Genomic DNA, 18,494 nt, shown 5'->3' on the forward strand with positions numbered 1-18,494 from the left:
AGAATAACCACGTTGCTCCACGATTTAAAAGTTTCTCAAAAGGGAGGCTCCCCTTGCTACGTACAAAAAAAATAGGAACAGCTAAACGTCAATGCCCAAGGACAAAACGTTACAGCAAGCAGTCACAGATGTAGTTTAGTCACGTAGTACATGCAGGCGTTGCCGCTTGCCAATCATGTGGAAGGTTAGCCAATAGTATTACAATAAATGTGCCCCGAGCCACAATCTGAGCCAGGGATTGGCTGAACTGGCACGTAAACACATTTTCCTCCCAGAAACAAACGCCTTACTCATCGAAAACACACTCTGCAGCTTATTGGTGAATTCAAATGCCAATCACTCTTACACGAAAACATGATTGGCCAGTCATATTAGTTAGCCCCACCCTTATCTTTTCTGATGAAGTTTGCTGCATGAATGTTCCTAGTGTTCGTGGGGGAAGGGACAAAGCTGGGCGCTTCATAAACAAGTAGGCAGTAGTTGAGCAGGACAACAACAGAATGTCCCGAAAAAGGTTAGGCAACTTGGGCCATGCTCTGTGGCAGAAAAGCTGCAACACGTCGTTACGTGCAGGACAAAAGATTCCTGCTTTTGCTTGTGGCAGCTTCGCGTCAACTCAGAACGACCAGAAATGCTGCAAAGAGAGACACAATAACAGATCTCCAACAAACGTGGCAGCTAATTCCCATTCGGTTCCACCCGCTGCAACATCGCATAGGCACCAAGTCGCAGGAAAACTGCGAGGGGAAGAGTCTCTTGCAAAATCCGGGAGGGCATTTTCTTCGACTGCCCCTCAAATTGACCACAAAACTTATTTGTGGGGAAGATACGCCGAAATAAAACGACTCGTGCACGGTAAGATGAAGTTTGTCTTTTGTTTTGCTTGACGTTTATATGGTTTGGATTGCTGGTAATATTCGCACCAGCTATGCTATTCATTTTGACGCGGGGATGGTGGCATTCTTCACATTTATCTCTGATTTGCCTAAAACGTGTGTAATATTATTGCCAGTCCAATATGTCTTGTAAAGCGGCTCGTGATCATTTAGATAAATGTTTTAGCCTAATAATGCGCATCCTCTCAGATTTGATTCCCCCTGGAGTGTGCAATCTGCTCAATCCTTCCACCATCTACGCCAACAATGAAGTGAACTTGGAAGAGGTGGACATCTATGGATTTGATTATGATTACACTCTTGCGCTTTACTCCGACTCTCTGAATGAGATGATCTACAACAAAGCACGACAGTTCCTGATAGAACACTACAAGGTCAGTTTATCTTTATGTACACTGTGTGGAAATATCAATATTATATTGATATTACAGTGCAAAAAAAGCAGTCTGACGTGCTGCGACTGTTTTGCATTGCGATAACTTCATAGGGTAGTATATTAGGTATTGTAGGAATTAATTAGAGGTATTAGGGTACGGTATTCACTTTTCCTTGTATGATAACATTTTGACCAAGACGTGATGATTATGGTATGTCTAATATGTGAGAATCGTGATGAAAGGGTTCTTTCTTGGTTCTTTCATAGTATCCTCAGGGTATCAAAAAGTACAACTACATCCCCAACTTTGCAGCTCGGGGTCTTCATTATGATATCCAGAAGGTATATTCTGAGAACACTGTGAATGATAAAATTTTTAAGTAATGCCCTCATTCTCGTTTTTAGAAATTATTTGATGCCTGTTGTGGCGGTGTGCCATTGAGTGATTAGTATTGTCTGTGTGATTTAGGGCCTTCTGATGAAAATTGATGCATTCCATTACATTCAGATGGGTACAGTGTACAGGTAAGTTGTCCTGTACTTTAGCAGCGTATCACGATTTGTTGGGCTAATATGTATTAAGAAATAAGGGATGTAACACCTTTTATTAATGCACAGATTGGAATCCCTGCCATTTCAACTGCCTCTGCCCTCCGATAACAATATCATAGTGCTTACTCTCAAAGGACTCAAAATGGCCCAGATTATGCCTTTTTAAAAATCCGTGTCATATTCTGGGACTCGACATTTTGATGTCATTTCTGTGTATGCACATCTTTTGTCCTGCATGTCCTAAAATCAGTCCGAGCTGAAGAGAAAAGGCAAAAGATGTGCTCCCAAACATGAAGGCAAATATCATTAATTGCAGATTTTGCCTTCCAGAAATTTTAACTTTAATTGGATTGGTCCGCAAAACCTAAATCCATTAGACTCAAAACAACAGTTTAGTCCTAATTGGGTTAAGATGATGCTTCAGACCCCTAATTTGAGATATTTTCTCCAAAAGGGGTCTGAAGCCTGTTCCAGATGAGGAGGTCATGCACTTGTATGGAGGTTCCAACCACGTCCCTCTTCACCAAGTCAGCGGCTTCTATGGCAAGGTTACTGTTCCTTCTCGTCTCTTATTTATGTTAAAAAGTTAGTTTTCCAGCAGTAATGTGATGTTTCATGAGATGTTTATATGCTTACAGTCTGTTCCTTCATTACCAAAATGTGTGCAGAAGTATTGCCACACTCAGCACAGTTTCCGTCTTTGTGTTTGGTCTGCTCACAAAAAATGTTGTCAAAGATTTAATGTACTTCTCTATGCCATATTGGTTTACTTACTACACTAAAGCTGATCAATTGTTTATAGAAATTATAGCAGTTCTTTTGATTTTGTTGTTTTAGTTTGTCATTGCATGGAATAAAATTTCTGTTTGCATTGTCTTTACTTAAGAAGTTTGATGTGTGTGCTCTCTCACTCCAAATGGATCAAACAAGATTAGCAATACTCCCCTCAATTTTTTTAAAGGCCAGAAAAGTGTGTGGACAATTGTAGCATTTTTTGTTTGTGTCTGTCCTACAGGGGCCCAAAATGAAGCAGTTCATGGATATTTTCTCCATCCCAGAGATGACACTTTTGGCTGCTGCTAACGACTACTTCATCTCCAGTGATATCGAATATGACCCTGTGCACCTCTACAAAGATGTGTCTGTAAGTGTGTGCTGTCAGGAATTTACAGTTTACACTTAAGCCAATAATTATAAACATAGGAATACATTCAGAATGTAGCAGTACAATTATGGGCACAGAATGCTTGCTGTGAAAACATAAACATAATACAGCAATTGTTACACCAGTCTCTGGTAGTCTAGTTGTCTAAAATAGGTAGAGGCATTTCTTAGAACTTGTACCTGTGCTAACCGTACCTCGTACATTTTCCACTGAATCGTGGAAGTATCTTGTTTTATCTGAACAGGGGGGGGGGGGGGGGGGGGGGCTCTGGGCTATATATATATATATATATATATATATATATATATATATATATAATATATTTTGACGCACTGTAGGCCTACCATTTGCTTGAGTACAGACTGTACCGTCTACGCCTAAATGCCTCTGAAAAGGAGAGAAAAAACCTGGCATTCCATCTGAAGCTCTTTTTTTTTTTCTTTTGAGAGGTTTTTCTCTATGTACACAGGGCGTAGCTATTATTGCTTAGCATTTTCCAGTTTTGTGTGCAGTATTCTGTTCTAACAAAGTGAAATAATAAATGAAGGAATAAAGGCCGTGTTTCTCAGATTGCTACACTCATAATTATACCATGCTAATTCTCTAAAGACCGATTCCTTCACTGTTTCTCTGTAGGATGCTATTGGAATGGTGCACATCAAGGGATACATGTACAAGTGGATAATGCAAGACCTCGGTAGGAATCTAGTGTTGCACTTGCCAGTGACATTACCATGTGTACAGAACTAATATTAAGCAGGGTTTCTGGGAAAGGTTTGTCAAAATGAATACTTCTGTATGTGTGTTGTCGGGTTGGGTCGGGTCTGTATTGTCTTTTTTTTTTTCTTTGTTATATTCCTCTATGATAAAAACACACAAAAAAACTTTATTTGCTTGCAAATTTTTCCTCACTGATAACAAGCTAAATAGTTTAACTTATTAGGACAGAGTGTTCTCCCATTACGTTTTGGAATTTCATGAAACAAATCTGTTCTGTATAACTCAAGGGAACATTTCAGGGACTTTCATAAGAACAATGAATCCATATATATATGGTCAGTTTAACACCAGATGACCATGCTTTGATTCAAGTTTGGGTGACTGTATTGCAGTATGTACTGAAATCAGTCAGTCTGTACAAAGTTCAAGTTATGTAACGCCTCTCATAAGAGAGCCTAGTTTCTAAGCATGTCCCTTGGTTAACCACATGTGACGTAGCTTTCCCCTCCTTTGATTTTAAGATTTACAACTATAAACACTGACGCGCTAAAGAAATGTTTTGCAATCACATACCCTAAAGGCTATTTGTTTCATGTGTATACCCTGACTGGAATTAAATTGTGCAGTGGTGCTCCTAAACCAACAGTTTTCCCTCTGTCTCCTCCTGCAGAGAAGTATATCCTCCGTGGAGAGGAGACTTACGCAGTGTTGCATCGGCTGGCCAGCAACGGGAAGAAACTCTTCCTGATTACCAACAGCCCCTTCAGCTTTGTGTGAGTTTCATATGCATCAGGGAAACTTGCACAGACTGCTTTAAGTGTGTAGCCACATGTGCAGACGAGTTGGGGCTCCTTTAAGCAGTAGCCCGGGGCAAGGGTGTGCCCTTGTTGCCATTTCCGGTGTATGAACACTTTGTTTGTTTTTCTTGAACCTCTGCAGGGACAAAGGGATGAAGTACATGGTTGGAAAAGACTGGAGGGACTTCTTTAATGTCGTCATTGTTCAAGCTGACAAGCCACATTTCTTTAATGACTGTATGAAGTAAGTCCCTCAACTTGGTTCTTCTTACTTTTCCAAATATTTCCACAAAACATGGTAATCATGTTCTGGGGGGATGATTTTATAAAGTCCTAATGTTGCTCTCAACATCTGTAAGGCCTTTTAGACGTTTGGACAGTAATGGTGACCTCCAGTGGGACAAGATAATGACTTTGGACAAAGGGCAGATCTACAAACAGGTAATTGTTCATTGGATGTTTTTTTGGTTATATCTTTGAAGTTGTTTTTGTGGAAAGTAAGCAGCAGTTATTTACTGAAAATATTGGTCCTCATATGTGGAGTTGTACTCACTTTGCAGCTATCCCCACCACCATCATGTCCAGCTGCCTTATGTTGTAGCAACAATTTTACACAAACTTTCATGTCATTTGGCTCAGTTATCTGTGACAGTAGTTAAAATCTGGGATTGTTCATATTCGTCTAATGAGTTCTGAAGCCATTTACTTGTAGGTGATTTTTTTTTTTTGTTTGGTCTTTTTTTTGTGGGATACAAAAATGAAGAATGTTCGTGTTTTCTTGAGAAATTGATTTACTGAGAATTTTTTTAAAGTGATGTATAGAGTGTTCCGAGCATTGATTCTGTGTGAACTGCAGATTGATTCTTGTCCCTGACCTGAGTTTTTCATTGTGAAGAAGAGTCAGACACACAACACGTTCTCAGCAGAGTCCATTGTGCTCAAACTGTCAATAGGGGAGTAGGGGCGGGTGACATCTCAACCTTTACCTCTTGATTCCTTTGTTTTTGGGGGGTGTGTTTTGTTCTTTTTGCACTTTGAGAATAGCTTCTCTTTGCTCCCCCGTGGAGACACCATGGCTTTGTTGCTCTGAACTGCCATGTCTCGGTAGTTACTTTACCAAATAATTACTCAGCTAAGGAACTGAATTTTCTTCCAACTTCCAAAGGCAAGTTAGGTGGCTTTTGTGAACTACTACCTCATTCGTCACCTCTCCTTTAAACTCCTTGTAGAGTGTTCCAAATTCCTTTGTGGGTGGGGGCTACCAAGCACAGCAGAAAATAGCCCACAGTAGTCTTTGAACAGCAATCTTTTATGGGACTGATTAGTCACGGCCGTTGTACCGTTTCTTGCAATGTCTTCAGAAGAGCGGTCTGGTAGGCTAGTTATCACCCCAACTCCAAATCCTAATAAACTGAAGCCATGAATAATCTTTTGTCAGACTCTGTATCATCATTAGCAGTCCAGATTGCACTTACACAGATGTGTTTCTTGTGTCTTATTTCAGGGAAATCTGGTTGATTTTCTGAAGCTAACCAGTTGGCGTGGCTCCAAGGTTCTCTATTTCGGGGACCATTTGTACAGTGACTTGGCAGTGAGTTCTCCTAATATTTGCTCTCTTTATTCTGCCATGTCAGCACGTAGGCTGGGATCTGTGGCCAGTTTTATTCTGCATGTAAACCTTTTTTTTGTTTTGTTTTGGCATTGATTTTTGCTTCATCAAAGACTATAAGGATTAACATCATAAACATTCTTCACAGAAAAATATATATATATAAATAACACTAATTGTAATGCACAGGACCTGATGCTGCGTCATGGGTGGAGGACGGGTGCGATCGTCCCTGAGCTGGAGGTGGAGACGAAGGTGGTGAACACGGAGCAGTATGCTCAGAGTCTCACGTGGCTCCAGGCTCTCACTGGTCTTCTGGAGCGCATGCAGGTACATGCTGCATCTAAATCATTACACCCTCCCAGAGTCTCCACCCACTTCTGTTCAGTTCCTGACCTCACAGAAACAAACAGTCATGACGCAAAGCAGACTGACACAAACCAGACTGGCCATGTAATGTTTTTGGTTTGAGGAGTTTTAATCAACAGTATTGTTGCGTGGCAACTTGATTTAATTAATAAACTTAATATATTTACTGTCAAGTAATCTTAAGCTTCATATTGATCTTGGTTAGCAGCTCTGTGTATTCTTGCAGCTATTTTGAAGTCACATGCTTCAGATTCCCATGGATGTGTTGGGCTATTTCACATAGAACCATAAGTACGGGAGTTCTTTGAAACTTTGTGAATAATGTCACTATTTCGGTCTCAGATGTACCGAGATCCTGAGTCCAAGAAAGTGCTCCAGGACTGGGTGAAGGAGAGAGAAGAACTCCGGTGAGTGGCATAAAACGCATGCAAAGGATCAGACAGAAGCAAGTTTAACTGTGATTAATAGTATTATGATTTCATAACAATGCAGTGCAGCTACGGTTTTTTCCGTATTCCTATCCTCAGACGGTTGCAAACAGTTGTGTAACAGCACTGGCGTATTTGTCAGAGTTGCATGGCATGAGTCTGTACTAAAACACAGCAGTAAAACAGTATTGCTGATATTGCAAAAAAAAAAAAAAAAAAAACTCTTTCTTATTATAGTTAAGAGTTGAGGGTTTGGGCTCCTAAGAAGTTAAATAACACTTTCACATCGGAGGGCGTTTTTGGAATGCTGTTATACACGTACTGGGCCATTTCTGGATCATTCCAGAAAGACCAATTCTCTTTTATGCTGAGCATTTGTGAGCAGCTCAGACAAAAGCCCATTCCCTTCCTTCAAGGTCTATTTTTGTATTCATTACACCAGTCTTTTGTTTGTTTTTGCCTTTTGTTTGTTTTGACATTTTTGCTCACCGTCCTGTTATTCAGAACACGAGTATTAACTATCCATATTACATTCTCTCACTTTTTAGCTAGCAAGTGGGGGGGGTGGGGGGGGGTACTTGGGGACATTTGATGATACCCATCTGTATATTTATTTGCAAGTTTCCAATGGATGAATTTGTACTGGCTATCCTTGTATATGGATGCTATGTCATATTTTTCATGTGATTTATGCAATGATTGGTTTTCATTTGACATGTTATGAACACATACAACCCTACTGAGATTTTTAAGATTGCCTTAGATATTACCACCACTGACATCTGTCATTCATTTTTCATCCCTTGATCAGCTGTATTCTTTTCTACACTATAATTTCACATTCTAGAGTCCACATGTTAAAGACTTAAAAACTCTAAGGAACTCTATTAGGCAGTGTCACATGAAATGTAATAGAAACATTTTATGACTTCTAGTGTTAAAGATATATCATTACATGTATTCCTATATAATAGACTGCCTTCCAGTTGAAGTGTGGAGGACGTGGTAAATGCAACGTAACCAATGGAAGGCTGGCAAATCTAGACTTGTATAGGTTTTTTTTTCCCCACTGGTTATTTGGTAGCAAATGTTTTCCAAAAGGTAGCTCTGCTCTGTAATGCTTACTGAGGCAACTCTGAAAGGAGTCTTGTCAAACCTGCAGTTTGAGCACTGAAAGTATTTGTTGTTTTCAATTACATTAGAAATTAGTATTAAAATAAATATAGAAAACGTTTATATAAAATGTTTTTCATTACCAAAACAAGATTTTTCTGTTGACTTTAGTTCGCTATGATTTAACTTTGGCTTTAAATTAAACAAACTTCACCTAGGCAAACAAAGCTTTGTATGAGTAAACTATAACTGAACCAACAATAACTGTAGCTATCAGTGACCACCTTCGTTTTTTCTTTGCACAGGGCTATCACCAAGAACCTGTTTAACCCCCAGTTTGGCAGTATCTTCCGTACGTGCCACAATCCCACATATTTCTCCCGCCGCCTTTGCCGCTTTTCGGATCTCTACATGGCTTCCATCAGTTGCCTACTGAACTATGACCTATCCTACACCTTCTACCCACGGCGCACACCCCTGCAACACGAGGCACCACTCTGGATGGACCAGCTGTGTACAGGCTGCATGAAGACGCCTTTCCTAGAAGATATGGCTCACATACGCTAAATAAACACTCAAACAAACAACCCTGCCACCATTTAAACTAACTACGAATGCTGTCGAATACCGCACATCTTCAACGCTGTCGAATACCGCACAAGATACAAAATGTTACAGAAAAGGGAAAGTTGTCCTGGACGTTATACGAGTGGCGTGAGAATCAGGGTCACACCACTTTTTCAAGCAAGAAATGTAAAAACAAAAGTGGGTCGGAAGTTAGTTCTGCAGTCAGTCCCTATTAGGAATGACCTTGTAGTTCATGGTAATGTGAAGATGACTGGGAAAGGTAACGGGGCTTTTCGAGTCAGTGTGCTGGACATAACTGCGCCATCTGCTGGAACTTCTGTTACGTTGCATTTTCAGTGTTTACAAGTATTTTACAGATGGCTGCACGAGCTCGAGCCCGCGAGAGGGCGGCTGCACTTCTCGCAATGGCGTCGCGTGGCGCTTTAGCTGGCCGGAGAGCTTGGGTCTTGATTTGTGTAGATACCTGTTTTATTATCTTGTCATGTACCTCTGTAAAACATTTGTCTTTTATAAGAGCATGAGTTACAGTGGGTTTAGTTAAGCTAAGAGGTGTGGACATTTTTTTAAACAAAATGCAGGTAGTGAGTTGACGAAACGCCATATGCTACACATTAATGAACGTGAACAAGCCTAATGAAAAAGTTTTGCTTCGTCGAAAGCCAAACATTGTTTGCTGAATATGATTTTTTTTTGCATTTTGATAATTCCTGCAAAACCTATCCATTGGGTTGTCAGCAACGTTAAATAAAAACAATTAAAATATCCGGTCTGCAATCTTTTAATTTTCTCCCAGATGTGTTGAAAAAAATCTTTAGCTACGCAGTTCGCTTGTTAGCTAATATAATTACGTGGTTTACAACGAAAGTTAGTACGATAGACATTTGTAACGTAATAAAAAGCAAAGCTTTAAAAAAAGAACACAAAGGGTACTAACTAGTGCTATACTTGTGCGGGGTGAGGACAGCTTCCCAATAGCTCGCCGTGATCGTATAGTGGTTAGTACTCTGCGTTGTGGCCGCAGCAACCCCGGTTCGAATCCGGGTCACGGCATGGTGAAAAGGGACGGCAACGTTTTTGTTTTGTTGTGACATGTATTCCAGAAATACGTTGCGATTATAGTGCACCAAATGTCGGCTCCGAATTCTTAGATGAGGTTGTATAGAACAAACCAATTTTTATTTTATGGTAACTGTTAATAAATGGTTATGTTTTAAAATACTTTCGTTGTTTAGAAAACATTCAAGTAGGTAAACCTGAATATTTTTCAATACTAAATGCAATAGTAAGTAGCCGATCACTCCCTATACCCTTTTCCATGCAACGAAAATAACTGCTTCGAAACAGCATCTAATCATTTCACGACTGGAGCTCAAATGATGTAATGGATGTTACGTCATATCCTGTTCCGTGAGGCGACGTACTGCGCGCGCCTGGAGGATGGAGCCGCTCTGACTCCCGCTTGACGACAAAAGCTGTCAGGAGGGAGCAAACGTCCAGAAATGTCATTTAAACTAGGTATTTTGGGGGAAAAAAGTATAATCGATAAATATGATTGGTGTTCCTGTCACACGGTCAAATAATTTATTTTACACTTGCAGTTTTAGCGTCTTCTAGTTTTGGGATTTTTTGTCGAATATATAGTTAATACACATTAAGATTATCAAGCCCTAGTTATGGTGCACCATCTTTTATTTTGAAGCCTGCCAACGGGAAACTGGTCGTCTTACTTCGCTCTTTCGGGATTTTCACCGATTGTGTCAAGCCTCAGCTAGACAGGGGACATGAGTACTGCCAATAAGGTTGTTTAGAAGCATTTTCAGCTTCAGCTTCGTCGATGAAGGCAGAGAATTCGTGAAAAAGAATTTCACAGTGGACTACCCACCATGTCGGTCGAGGAGGAGACGGGGGTAGTTCGTGTCAAAGTCAAGGTGAGGAACTGTGGGGAAGCAGTGAAAGCTCAGCAGCCTGGGATCCTCAAGCGGACCCAGAGCCAGGTAGCTAGCAGAACAATAACAACGTTTCCCGACTGGGTAGCCGACTAGCTAGCTGGACACGTAAGTTTGTCTGAAGCCAATTAATCCAGTTTAGCTCGTCGTTGCCACCTACTCTGTAAATATATGAAATATCACCACCCTGTCCCCGCAATGAATTTGCTAGGTACCAAATTTGTGATGTCTGTCTATCTAGGTAAATGTAATTTCAAACCGAGCTAGCAAGGTAACTAACTACGTGTGTAGTTTTGTGTCTCTACCCTAGCTAGCTTTTCCCTTATAACTGTCAGGTTTGGTGAACATTTGGCCCACCTCTTTTTACCCATTCTTTCAATTAATTAACTAGTTAGACTAGCTCATTAGAAATGAAAACAAAGCCAACCGGCCCCTGGAGTGGCACTGGCTACAGATGAGCTAATCAGCTTATTTCTGAAAACGCACATCTAAAAGAATGTATTAATGGAAGAATCTAATAAGCGAAAAATTTAACTGAGAATTGAAAATGTGGAAGGATGGTCAATACTGGAACTAAAAGATCAGTTTATTGTGTACGATACCTCAAAACCTCGTTCTTCTGTAATTTTGCTACAGTTCCCATATCCTATATATGGTTATTTGCAACGAAACTATGAAGTATCAGTATCTCTAGCAAAGCTTAGACAATGTGTTGTGTCTGACTTAAATAATGTGTCTGACTTCATTCATTAGTTACAGTGTGTAGCTAATGTTATGGCACTGATTATGGTTGCTTACTGTTGATCTTTGCATTGATGTTACACTTACAAGTAGATTCTATACAAGTAGAATGTGTGCGTATACAATTCAGGCTCAATTCAGTCTTTGCTCCCATAGAAGTGTGAGGGAATGCTGCCTGTGGAGTTCCGCTCCTTTGCAGTTGATCCACAGATAACATCACTGGAAGTGTTGCAGCACATCCTAATACGAGCTTTTGAGCTCAATGGGTGAGTGTACATAACTGTGGAAGTATTGACTACTACATCACCTAAAAAGTATGTAGGCCTACACATGACTGGAATTGATTAAATAAATTAGTGATAATTAACTGCAAAGTTAAGTAAGAAAATGTTAATGGGTTAAGGTAATTATTTGTTTAAAATATTTTTACTGAGCTCACCCACTGCATAGACTTTGGGACACTGTTTACATATTTAGGCTGACAAGACTTGGGAATTAGATTTAGAATGTGTATATTTGTTTCCTGTGTATCAGTTTTAATCATATAAAATGCCATAATTTAAACATGTTAAGATCCTTGCTTTTTTTCTGTTGGTAACTTTCATATACAGTTTTCTAATTCAGAGATGCAGAAATTACAGCTACATTTCTGTGTTGCAGACGGCGCAATTTTGGTATTAGTTACCTGTCCCGTGACCGTGTAGGTGTGGAGGTCTATCTCTCCCTCCTCTCAGACTGGGATTTAGATGCAGCATTTGTCAGTTCAGCTAAGCCCTATCTTCAGCTAAAGATGGACATCAAACCGTCAGAAGACAGTGAGTCAATTGTCATTGCTCCACACAGGTCATGGAAATGGTATCAGAATCCAAACCTGGTCTTTTGTTGACAATGGTATTGTGAAACACTGAAAATTGAGCAACTCTTTGAAGAAACAGAAAACCTGCAGATAAAAAAAAAAACATTACTGGTTATTTCCCTAATGAAAGGGAGACTGTAAAGTAAGGATGTTTCGATGTAAGTGTATACAGTTGTTTGATTTAATTTAACTACTAGCTTATGCAGTCTGGTTTTAAATCTGAAGCATATTATTAAGCTTTGAAACTTTTTTGTTTTTACTTCCTAACCACCTACCTGCAGACTTCAGTAGTGATTATAAATGAACATTTGTTTTCAGCAGTTAATTTTGTGTGCTGTCCTGAACCCTAGGTCCAGTGCTTGAGGACTGGGACATTATCAGTCCAAAAGATGTGATTGGTTCAGATCAAATCCAAGGGGAGAAGAGGTCACTGACATCCACTGCTCTTCCCTTCACCCAGTCACTGCTGTCCCAGGTTACTGATGACGTTCTTCACCCTGTCAGCCAGCTGTTTTACCAGCCAGTCTCTGCTGCATTCAGTCAGGTTCCTCATCTCCTAATGCAATCATACTGTAACTGAAGGCAGTTTCCCAACATGTTGTGAAGATTTTAAATTACCAGGCACAGCGTATAATAGAGGCTTGTTACACTTGTTTTGGGAAACAGCATGATGCCTGCTTTTAATTTCAGTGAACTGAATAAAGCATCTTTAAGTAGTTTTTTTTCTTTCTCTCCATCTTGTGCACTCTGTCTCGCTGTCTTGTGCTCTCTCTGCCCACCCCCCACCTCCTGTCCCCCATTGACATGTTCAGATGGGTCGGACTTTGTCTAGGGTGCAGCAGGCATTGAGTTGGTCCTATGGTGAGGAGGTTAAGCCATTCAAACCTCCACTAAGTGATGCAGAATTCCACAATTACCTGAATAGCCAGGGTCAGCTGACACGCCCAGAGGACCTGCGACTACGTATCTATCATGGTGGGGTTGAGCCTTCCCTGCGCAAGGTGCGTTACAGATGGAATGACTTTCTATCAGAAACATTAGCGGGTAATCTTCTAATCAGATAATATTTGAATAACTCTAAAAACAAGAGCAACTGTTTAGTATTTTAATTTCAGGCATACATAGAAGTCTAATAGAATGGGATGTTTTAAAACCCATAATGTACCTTTAAAAAATAGTCAAATGCTATAATTTAAACAAGTAGGAAAAAAATGAGTGCTACTTTTTATTGTTTGCCAGTTTACCTTTTGACCCTAATTGCATGTGTTTCCAATGACAGGTTGTGTGGAGGTACCTTTTAAACGTGTACCCAGATGGTCTAACAGGGCAGGAGAGGATGGACTACATGAAGAGAAAGACGAGAGAATATGACCAGTTGAAGCGCGAGTGGTCATCCAGGGCCAGCTCAGAGGATTTAGAGTTCATTAGAGGCAACGTGCTGAAGGACGTCCTCCGAACAGACCGAGCCCACCCTTATTACGCCGGCTCTGAAGACAGCCCCCACCTAACTGCCCTGACTGACCTTCTAACCACCTTTGCTATCACACATCCACAGGTGGGCTTTCGTTCCTTATGTTTTCCGAGGGGTTGTTTTATAGTAAAGTTAAAATAAAAACACAAGTCTTAGGCACATAAGCAAGTCAAATGACTATTTGGAAATGAAATGTTCACATGCAAAAAATTATATAAACCACAAACAAAAGCTGCTATGACCAACATTAAAACAGATTATCAACAATAGTACAATAAAGGGAAACTGCAGGTAGACGGTGCATCCTGAAATGCATTTCTGTCTGCAGGGAGGTGATCAGAAAATCAAAGGATGCAGCTTAGGAGAAATTACCATGGTGCAGCAATTTTGTTAAAGCAATCAAATCCTTCCCTGACAAATTATATTGAATGCAAATTACTTGGGTGACATGTGCACAGCACAGTAGTTTTTTAAAAAACAAAATGTTAATCACTTTTTAATACTGCTTAAGAGCAAAGTGGCAAAATGGACATAATGTTTAAATGTTTTAAAGCTTTGATTTGGCGTATTGCCATGCCTCATGTTTCTCCACTCTATCCTGCTAGTGAAACTGGTTGTTGTACAGATACCATTTTATTATTGTTGTTACATAATTACTAACATAAGCCTCAGTATATATGCAGCTATATTTAACCCAGTAGTTTAACCGAAAATTACATTGATCCAGTTTGTCATTTACCACTAGTCAATTAACTGAGACATGTTTTGTAACATGTATTTGATACTAATGGGTACTATATCAGAATTTCAGACACTTGCACTGCTTTCAGTACTGAAGTTATTTCACAAGGGCTTGCTGATGTGCTTTAGGACACTATGACCTACAGTTGTTAAGGGAACCAAGTTACACCCTGTAACCGAACATTGCAAAAGTATTGTGAAGCCATCTTGGATAACTGCAGTTGCTTTTTCCTTTGAATGTGCGAATGTACCATAAAGCTGTAACTCACAAAGATGATGTAGTTTGAATTGGGGATTATATTTAAGGACTGTCAATTCTACCTTACACAATAGTTTTATTATTTATTTAAATTATAATGTTTAAAACAAATAAATATAGATTTGAGTGTGTTTTCATCAGAGGTGAAATAACTTCCAGTACCAATATTGTAGTTCGGGTGCATAACTAAAATATTTGACACCAAACATTTTTGGCTGTTGTAATACATTTGGTGTAAGTGGAATATCTTCTCCGGAGGTCTATGACTGACTGTTTTCAGCATTGTTGTCTCAAAAAACATTTTTCTTTCATAGGTGTCTTATTGTCAAGGCATGAGTGACATTGCCTCTCCCATTCTTGCTGTCATGGACAACGAAGCACATGCTTTCATCTGCTTCTGTGGCATCATGAAGCGCCTTGAAGGCAACTTTCGCCCTGACGGACAGCTCATGTCTGTCAAGTTTCAGCACCTCAAGTTGCTCTTGCAGTACTCTGACCCCGAGTTTTATGCCTACCTGGTATCCAAAGGAGCAGATGATCTCTTCTTTTGCTACCGCTGGCTGCTCCTGGAGCTGAAGAGGGAGTTCGCCTTCGAAGACGCCCTGAGAATGCTGGAGGTGACCTGGAGCTCTCTGCCTCCGGACCCACCCGAGACGGAGGTCGAGCTTCTTGGGCCTCCGGTGGAAGCCGAGCAGCCCATGAGCCTCGGCTGTGCCTGTCGGAACCTAGCGAACAACGTAGCGGACAAAGCGCAGACGGAGAGCCAGCGGAGACGGCACATGCTGAGGCCATCTCGAGAGGAGGCGGACGGCGGACGTGACCTCAGCTTGGATGTGGAGAGGAGAGACGAGAAGGGCTGTAGGAGGGAAGGGGAAGGGGAGAATGGTGTGGATTCTGTCGGGAAGAGCTGCGCCTCTGTGCCTGCCCCTCCTTTTGAGAAGCAGTCCAGTTTCGGAGAGTTTAAGTACTACAGTGCACGAAATGAAGACAGTTTCGAGATGAATGAAAATGATTCCGCCGATCTCTTGTCATCTCCCGACGAGTTTCAGTCCACGCATTCAATGTTGCCTCTCTCGGTCCGTCAATCTACCGAGGACAGTGAGGATGATCCTGGAGAGAGGCAGCCACTCATAAACAGTAATGACAAAATTTCATCTCCTGACAGTGAAGAGCGAAGTTGCCCCAATGGACAGACAGCCTCCTCTCTCCCTCCATGTCAATCAAATTGGAAAAATGGTTCCTCTCAGTCTTCTGTGACATCTCCTTCAATGTCCAGTTGGAGAACAGCATCCCCTGATGTTCCAGCATCGAAATCTGCCTCCTCTTCATTTATGGGGGGAAGCAGTTTGTCTCCTGATAAAGCATTAGGTAGATTGGCCTCCTCGACCACTGTGTCATATGGAAGTGGGGCACACTCTCCATCCACCCCGACAGGGAAGACGGGAGTTTCCTCTCCATCGCTAGGCTACAATCGCTCCCTGCTCTCTTCCCCTGTTTCATCCTTTGGCAAATCCCCATCTCTAGCTAAACCATTCTCTAGCAACCTTCCGTCACCGTGCAAACCTCCAGGTACTGTTATGAACTCTCCAAACGCATCCAAACCGGAGGGGGGCGGCATTAAACCCTGCTCTCTTCCTCCTCCTCAAGAGTTTGGAAAGGGAAATCCCTTTATGCTGTTCCTGTGCCTGTCCGTCCTGCTGGAGCACCGTGACCATATCATTAAGAACAGCTTGGACTACAATGAGCTGGCCATGCATTTTGACCGCCTGGTCCGCCGGCACAACCTCAGCCGTATCCTGCAGCGCGCCAAGGCACTGTTTGCCGACTACCTGCAGAGTGAGGTGTGGGACTCGGAAGAAGGGGACGAGGTCAGCTTAGACTCCCCGACCACGGCCGCGGGTTCGCCGCACACTCCCTCCAGGGGCGCCTTCTCCAACCTACAGCCCATAGCAGCCACCTCCCCAAACTCTACCTACAACCTGGCCTCCACCATCCCCTCCCCCGTCACCCCACCCTCCCTTTCCGCCTCATCCTCGTGATTCTTTTCAGCCACATCTCCGACGGCCATCGCTGCCATGTAAGAATGCGGACGGTGGAAAAGTGAAGGAAAGTTCTCGCCCGCCTTTGTGTCCTTCATGTGCTTTACCAGTTCTGTGGCAAACCAAAGCTGAGTGAGAGGTTTTCCTCTATGGCTTTAAGCTTTTCTGCATAGTATGTTTTTCTTTCAACGATGAAGTTTTGTTTTTTCTTTTCTTTTTTTTTTTTTTGCTACACATGTCATTCATTGTACTGTATGTAGTTTCATTTATCTTGCACTTTATAATTTTGTCCGTTTAGAGGGCATAGCCAGTTTACATCTTATTGAGTTATGTAAATAAAGACTCACAAAACAATCCCACTGGAACTTGACCAGCTGGAGGAACTTTTATCAGCAAGAATAATGCTGGACTGACAAAAATGAGCTGCTATCTGGGCAGTCAGAATCTCTGGAGACTATTGTCCTATACATTTTTGCCTCCTTTAGTGTTTGTTCAAGACCACAATCAGTGTGTTTAGCTCTGAATTACAAGTAAATTAACCTTCATCACTGAAAGTGTGAAAGTTGAGTGTATGTACACCATGTATTCAGTTTGCCTAGTCTCTGTCTGAAATCAAAGGACTAAGGTATCTATGTATTTGCTGTTTACAGGGGTGCAAATAATATTGTCTCTTTTGACATAAGCCAGCATTCTTTGTATCTTCAGTTTTTATTTTGTTTTCATTGAGCAGTACTCTTTCTTATGACTGGAATTTGTAAATGATCATGTTTAAATTATTGCACACATTGAAGATACCAAATCATTGACAGTTTTTCAAGCAAATAACTGACCACATCTGAAGCATTTGTCTGTGGTTATACACCTATTTCAGAAAAGCATTGGCAAATGTCACAAATGAAAAAAAATACACCACCATTATAGTCAATACTGCTGTATTCAATGTACAAATATATGGTAGCATAATTTAAAATGGTGGTTGAACCAATTTTGCCCATTAGCTTTTGTGAAGAAGCATCTCTATCTCCCTTTTTTAAAATTGTATTATTTATTGACCTCACAATCTTCCACCAAAGGTCCCCCCAAAGGTGTCCCCCCCCCCCCCCCCCCCCCCCCGTTACAAGCATGTTTTACAACATTGGGGACATCTACATAATGCAATAGTTTCTGATTAACTGTAATTTTAAATTAGTGTAGATTAGTTCCATTCAACACATTTCATTTACACAAAATGTTCACTTCCTAGTGCATTTCTCATTGAACTTTTTCACAGCAAGTGGTATTTTCTTTCCTTTTCACTTAGAAGTGCTAAAATCCTTTATATGTCCTGCAAAGGACCAAAGGAATTTTCCTTAAAAAATGCAACCATTCTGAGCCTTGTGCTTCTGTATGTTCTTTAAAATGATTTTTGAGTGTTTGTTTTATTTTTTCGGTTCACTTTGCTCCTGTACATAGAGTTCTTCAGAACATTAAATTATTCCCATTAAGAGATTTGCTGGAGTGAATGCTAGCAATACCCATATTTATACAATATGTTCATTTCAGACTGTCATTTGTTACACTGTTCCTAATATGTTATCTGATTTAAGATTGAAAAATAAAAAAAGAATTAAGCAAATGGAAAATTACAATACAAAATAAACTTTTCTGTAATGAATGTTTGTATCAGTGATTCATACAATGATAATCATATCCCACCTCATAATCTAATAATCTTTAGATAATCTTTACTCATCTTTAAAGCAATATTAATTAATCTTTAAAGCAAAACCTGGTGTTCATATTTATTTCCATTAAATCTGTTACAGTTTATATTACAGTTATATTAGAG

General features: G+C 40.6%; 2 protein-coding genes and 1 non-coding gene across 5 annotated transcripts; all 3 read left to right on the forward strand.

Annotated features, from left to right (window-relative positions):
* The first annotated feature begins 413 nt into the window (after positions 1-413).
* nt5dc2 (5'-nucleotidase domain containing 2) lies at positions 414-9,375 on the forward strand. Its single transcript, XM_077003701.1, has 14 exons — positions 414-855; positions 1,086-1,270; positions 1,540-1,614; positions 1,742-1,797; positions 2,279-2,372; positions 2,840-2,968; positions 3,626-3,686; positions 4,380-4,482; positions 4,649-4,750; positions 4,866-4,947; positions 6,011-6,097; positions 6,305-6,445; positions 6,827-6,891; positions 8,331-9,375. Exons 1-14 carry the CDS (start codon positions 501-503, stop codon positions 8,590-8,592), a joined length of 1,797 nt encoding a protein of 598 aa, XP_076859816.1. The 5' UTR covers positions 414-500; the 3' UTR covers positions 8,593-9,375.
* Positions 9,376-9,591: 216 nt separating this feature from the next.
* Positions 9,592-9,663, forward strand: trnah-gug (transfer RNA histidin (anticodon GUG)). The gene has a single exon. It is a non-coding gene; the product is annotated as a tRNA-His (tRNA).
* Positions 9,664-10,025: 362 nt separating this feature from the next.
* Positions 10,026-18,283, forward strand: tbc1d25 (TBC1 domain family, member 25). Of its 3 annotated transcripts, none has more exons than XM_077003686.1 (7): positions 10,026-10,128; positions 11,457-11,566; positions 11,961-12,115; positions 12,507-12,700; positions 12,969-13,157; positions 13,436-13,711; positions 14,942-18,283. In XM_077003686.1, the coding sequence occupies exons 2-7, from the start codon at positions 11,469-11,471 to the stop codon at positions 16,664-16,666; spliced, it is 2,637 nt and encodes an 878-aa protein (XP_076859801.1). In that variant the 5' UTR covers positions 10,026-10,128; positions 11,457-11,468; the 3' UTR covers positions 16,667-18,283. The 3 variants fall into 3 exon arrangements, with proteins under 3 accessions (XP_076859801.1, XP_076859800.1, XP_076859802.1); XM_077003685.1 differs by having other exon boundaries at positions 10,032-10,541; XM_077003687.1 differs by having other exon boundaries at positions 10,032-10,541; positions 12,507-12,631.
* Positions 18,284-18,494: the final 211 nt, after the last annotated feature.

The sequence above is a fragment of the Brachyhypopomus gauderio genome, chromosome 4 (assembly GCF_052324685.1).
Source record: "Brachyhypopomus gauderio isolate BG-103 chromosome 4, BGAUD_0.2, whole genome shotgun sequence".
NCBI classification, from domain to species: domain Eukaryota; kingdom Metazoa; phylum Chordata; class Actinopteri; order Gymnotiformes; family Hypopomidae; genus Brachyhypopomus; species Brachyhypopomus gauderio.

Bases quoted from the DNA above. Each gene is read 5' to 3' on its own strand.
- tbc1d25 (XM_077003685.1), top strand. From the start codon at position 10,497: ATGTCGGTCGAGGAGGAGACGGGGGTAGTTCGTGTCAAAGTCAAG. The intron at 11,567-11,960 runs GTGAGTGTACAT...TCTGTGTTGCAG, and splicing joins CGAGCTTTTGAGCTCAATGG to ACGGCGCAATTTTGGTATTA. The intron at 13,712-14,941 runs GTGGGCTTTCGT...TTTCTTTCATAG, and splicing joins TTGCTATCACACATCCACAG to GTGTCTTATTGTCAAGGCAT.
- nt5dc2 (XM_077003701.1), top strand. From the start codon at position 501: ATGTCCCGAAAAAGGTTAGGCAACTTGGGCCATGCTCTGTGGCAGAAA. The intron at 856-1,085 runs GTAAGATGAAGT...GCATCCTCTCAG, and splicing joins AATAAAACGACTCGTGCACG to ATTTGATTCCCCCTGGAGTG. The intron at 1,615-1,741 runs GTATATTCTGAG...TGTGTGATTTAG, and splicing joins TTCATTATGATATCCAGAAG to GGCCTTCTGATGAAAATTGA.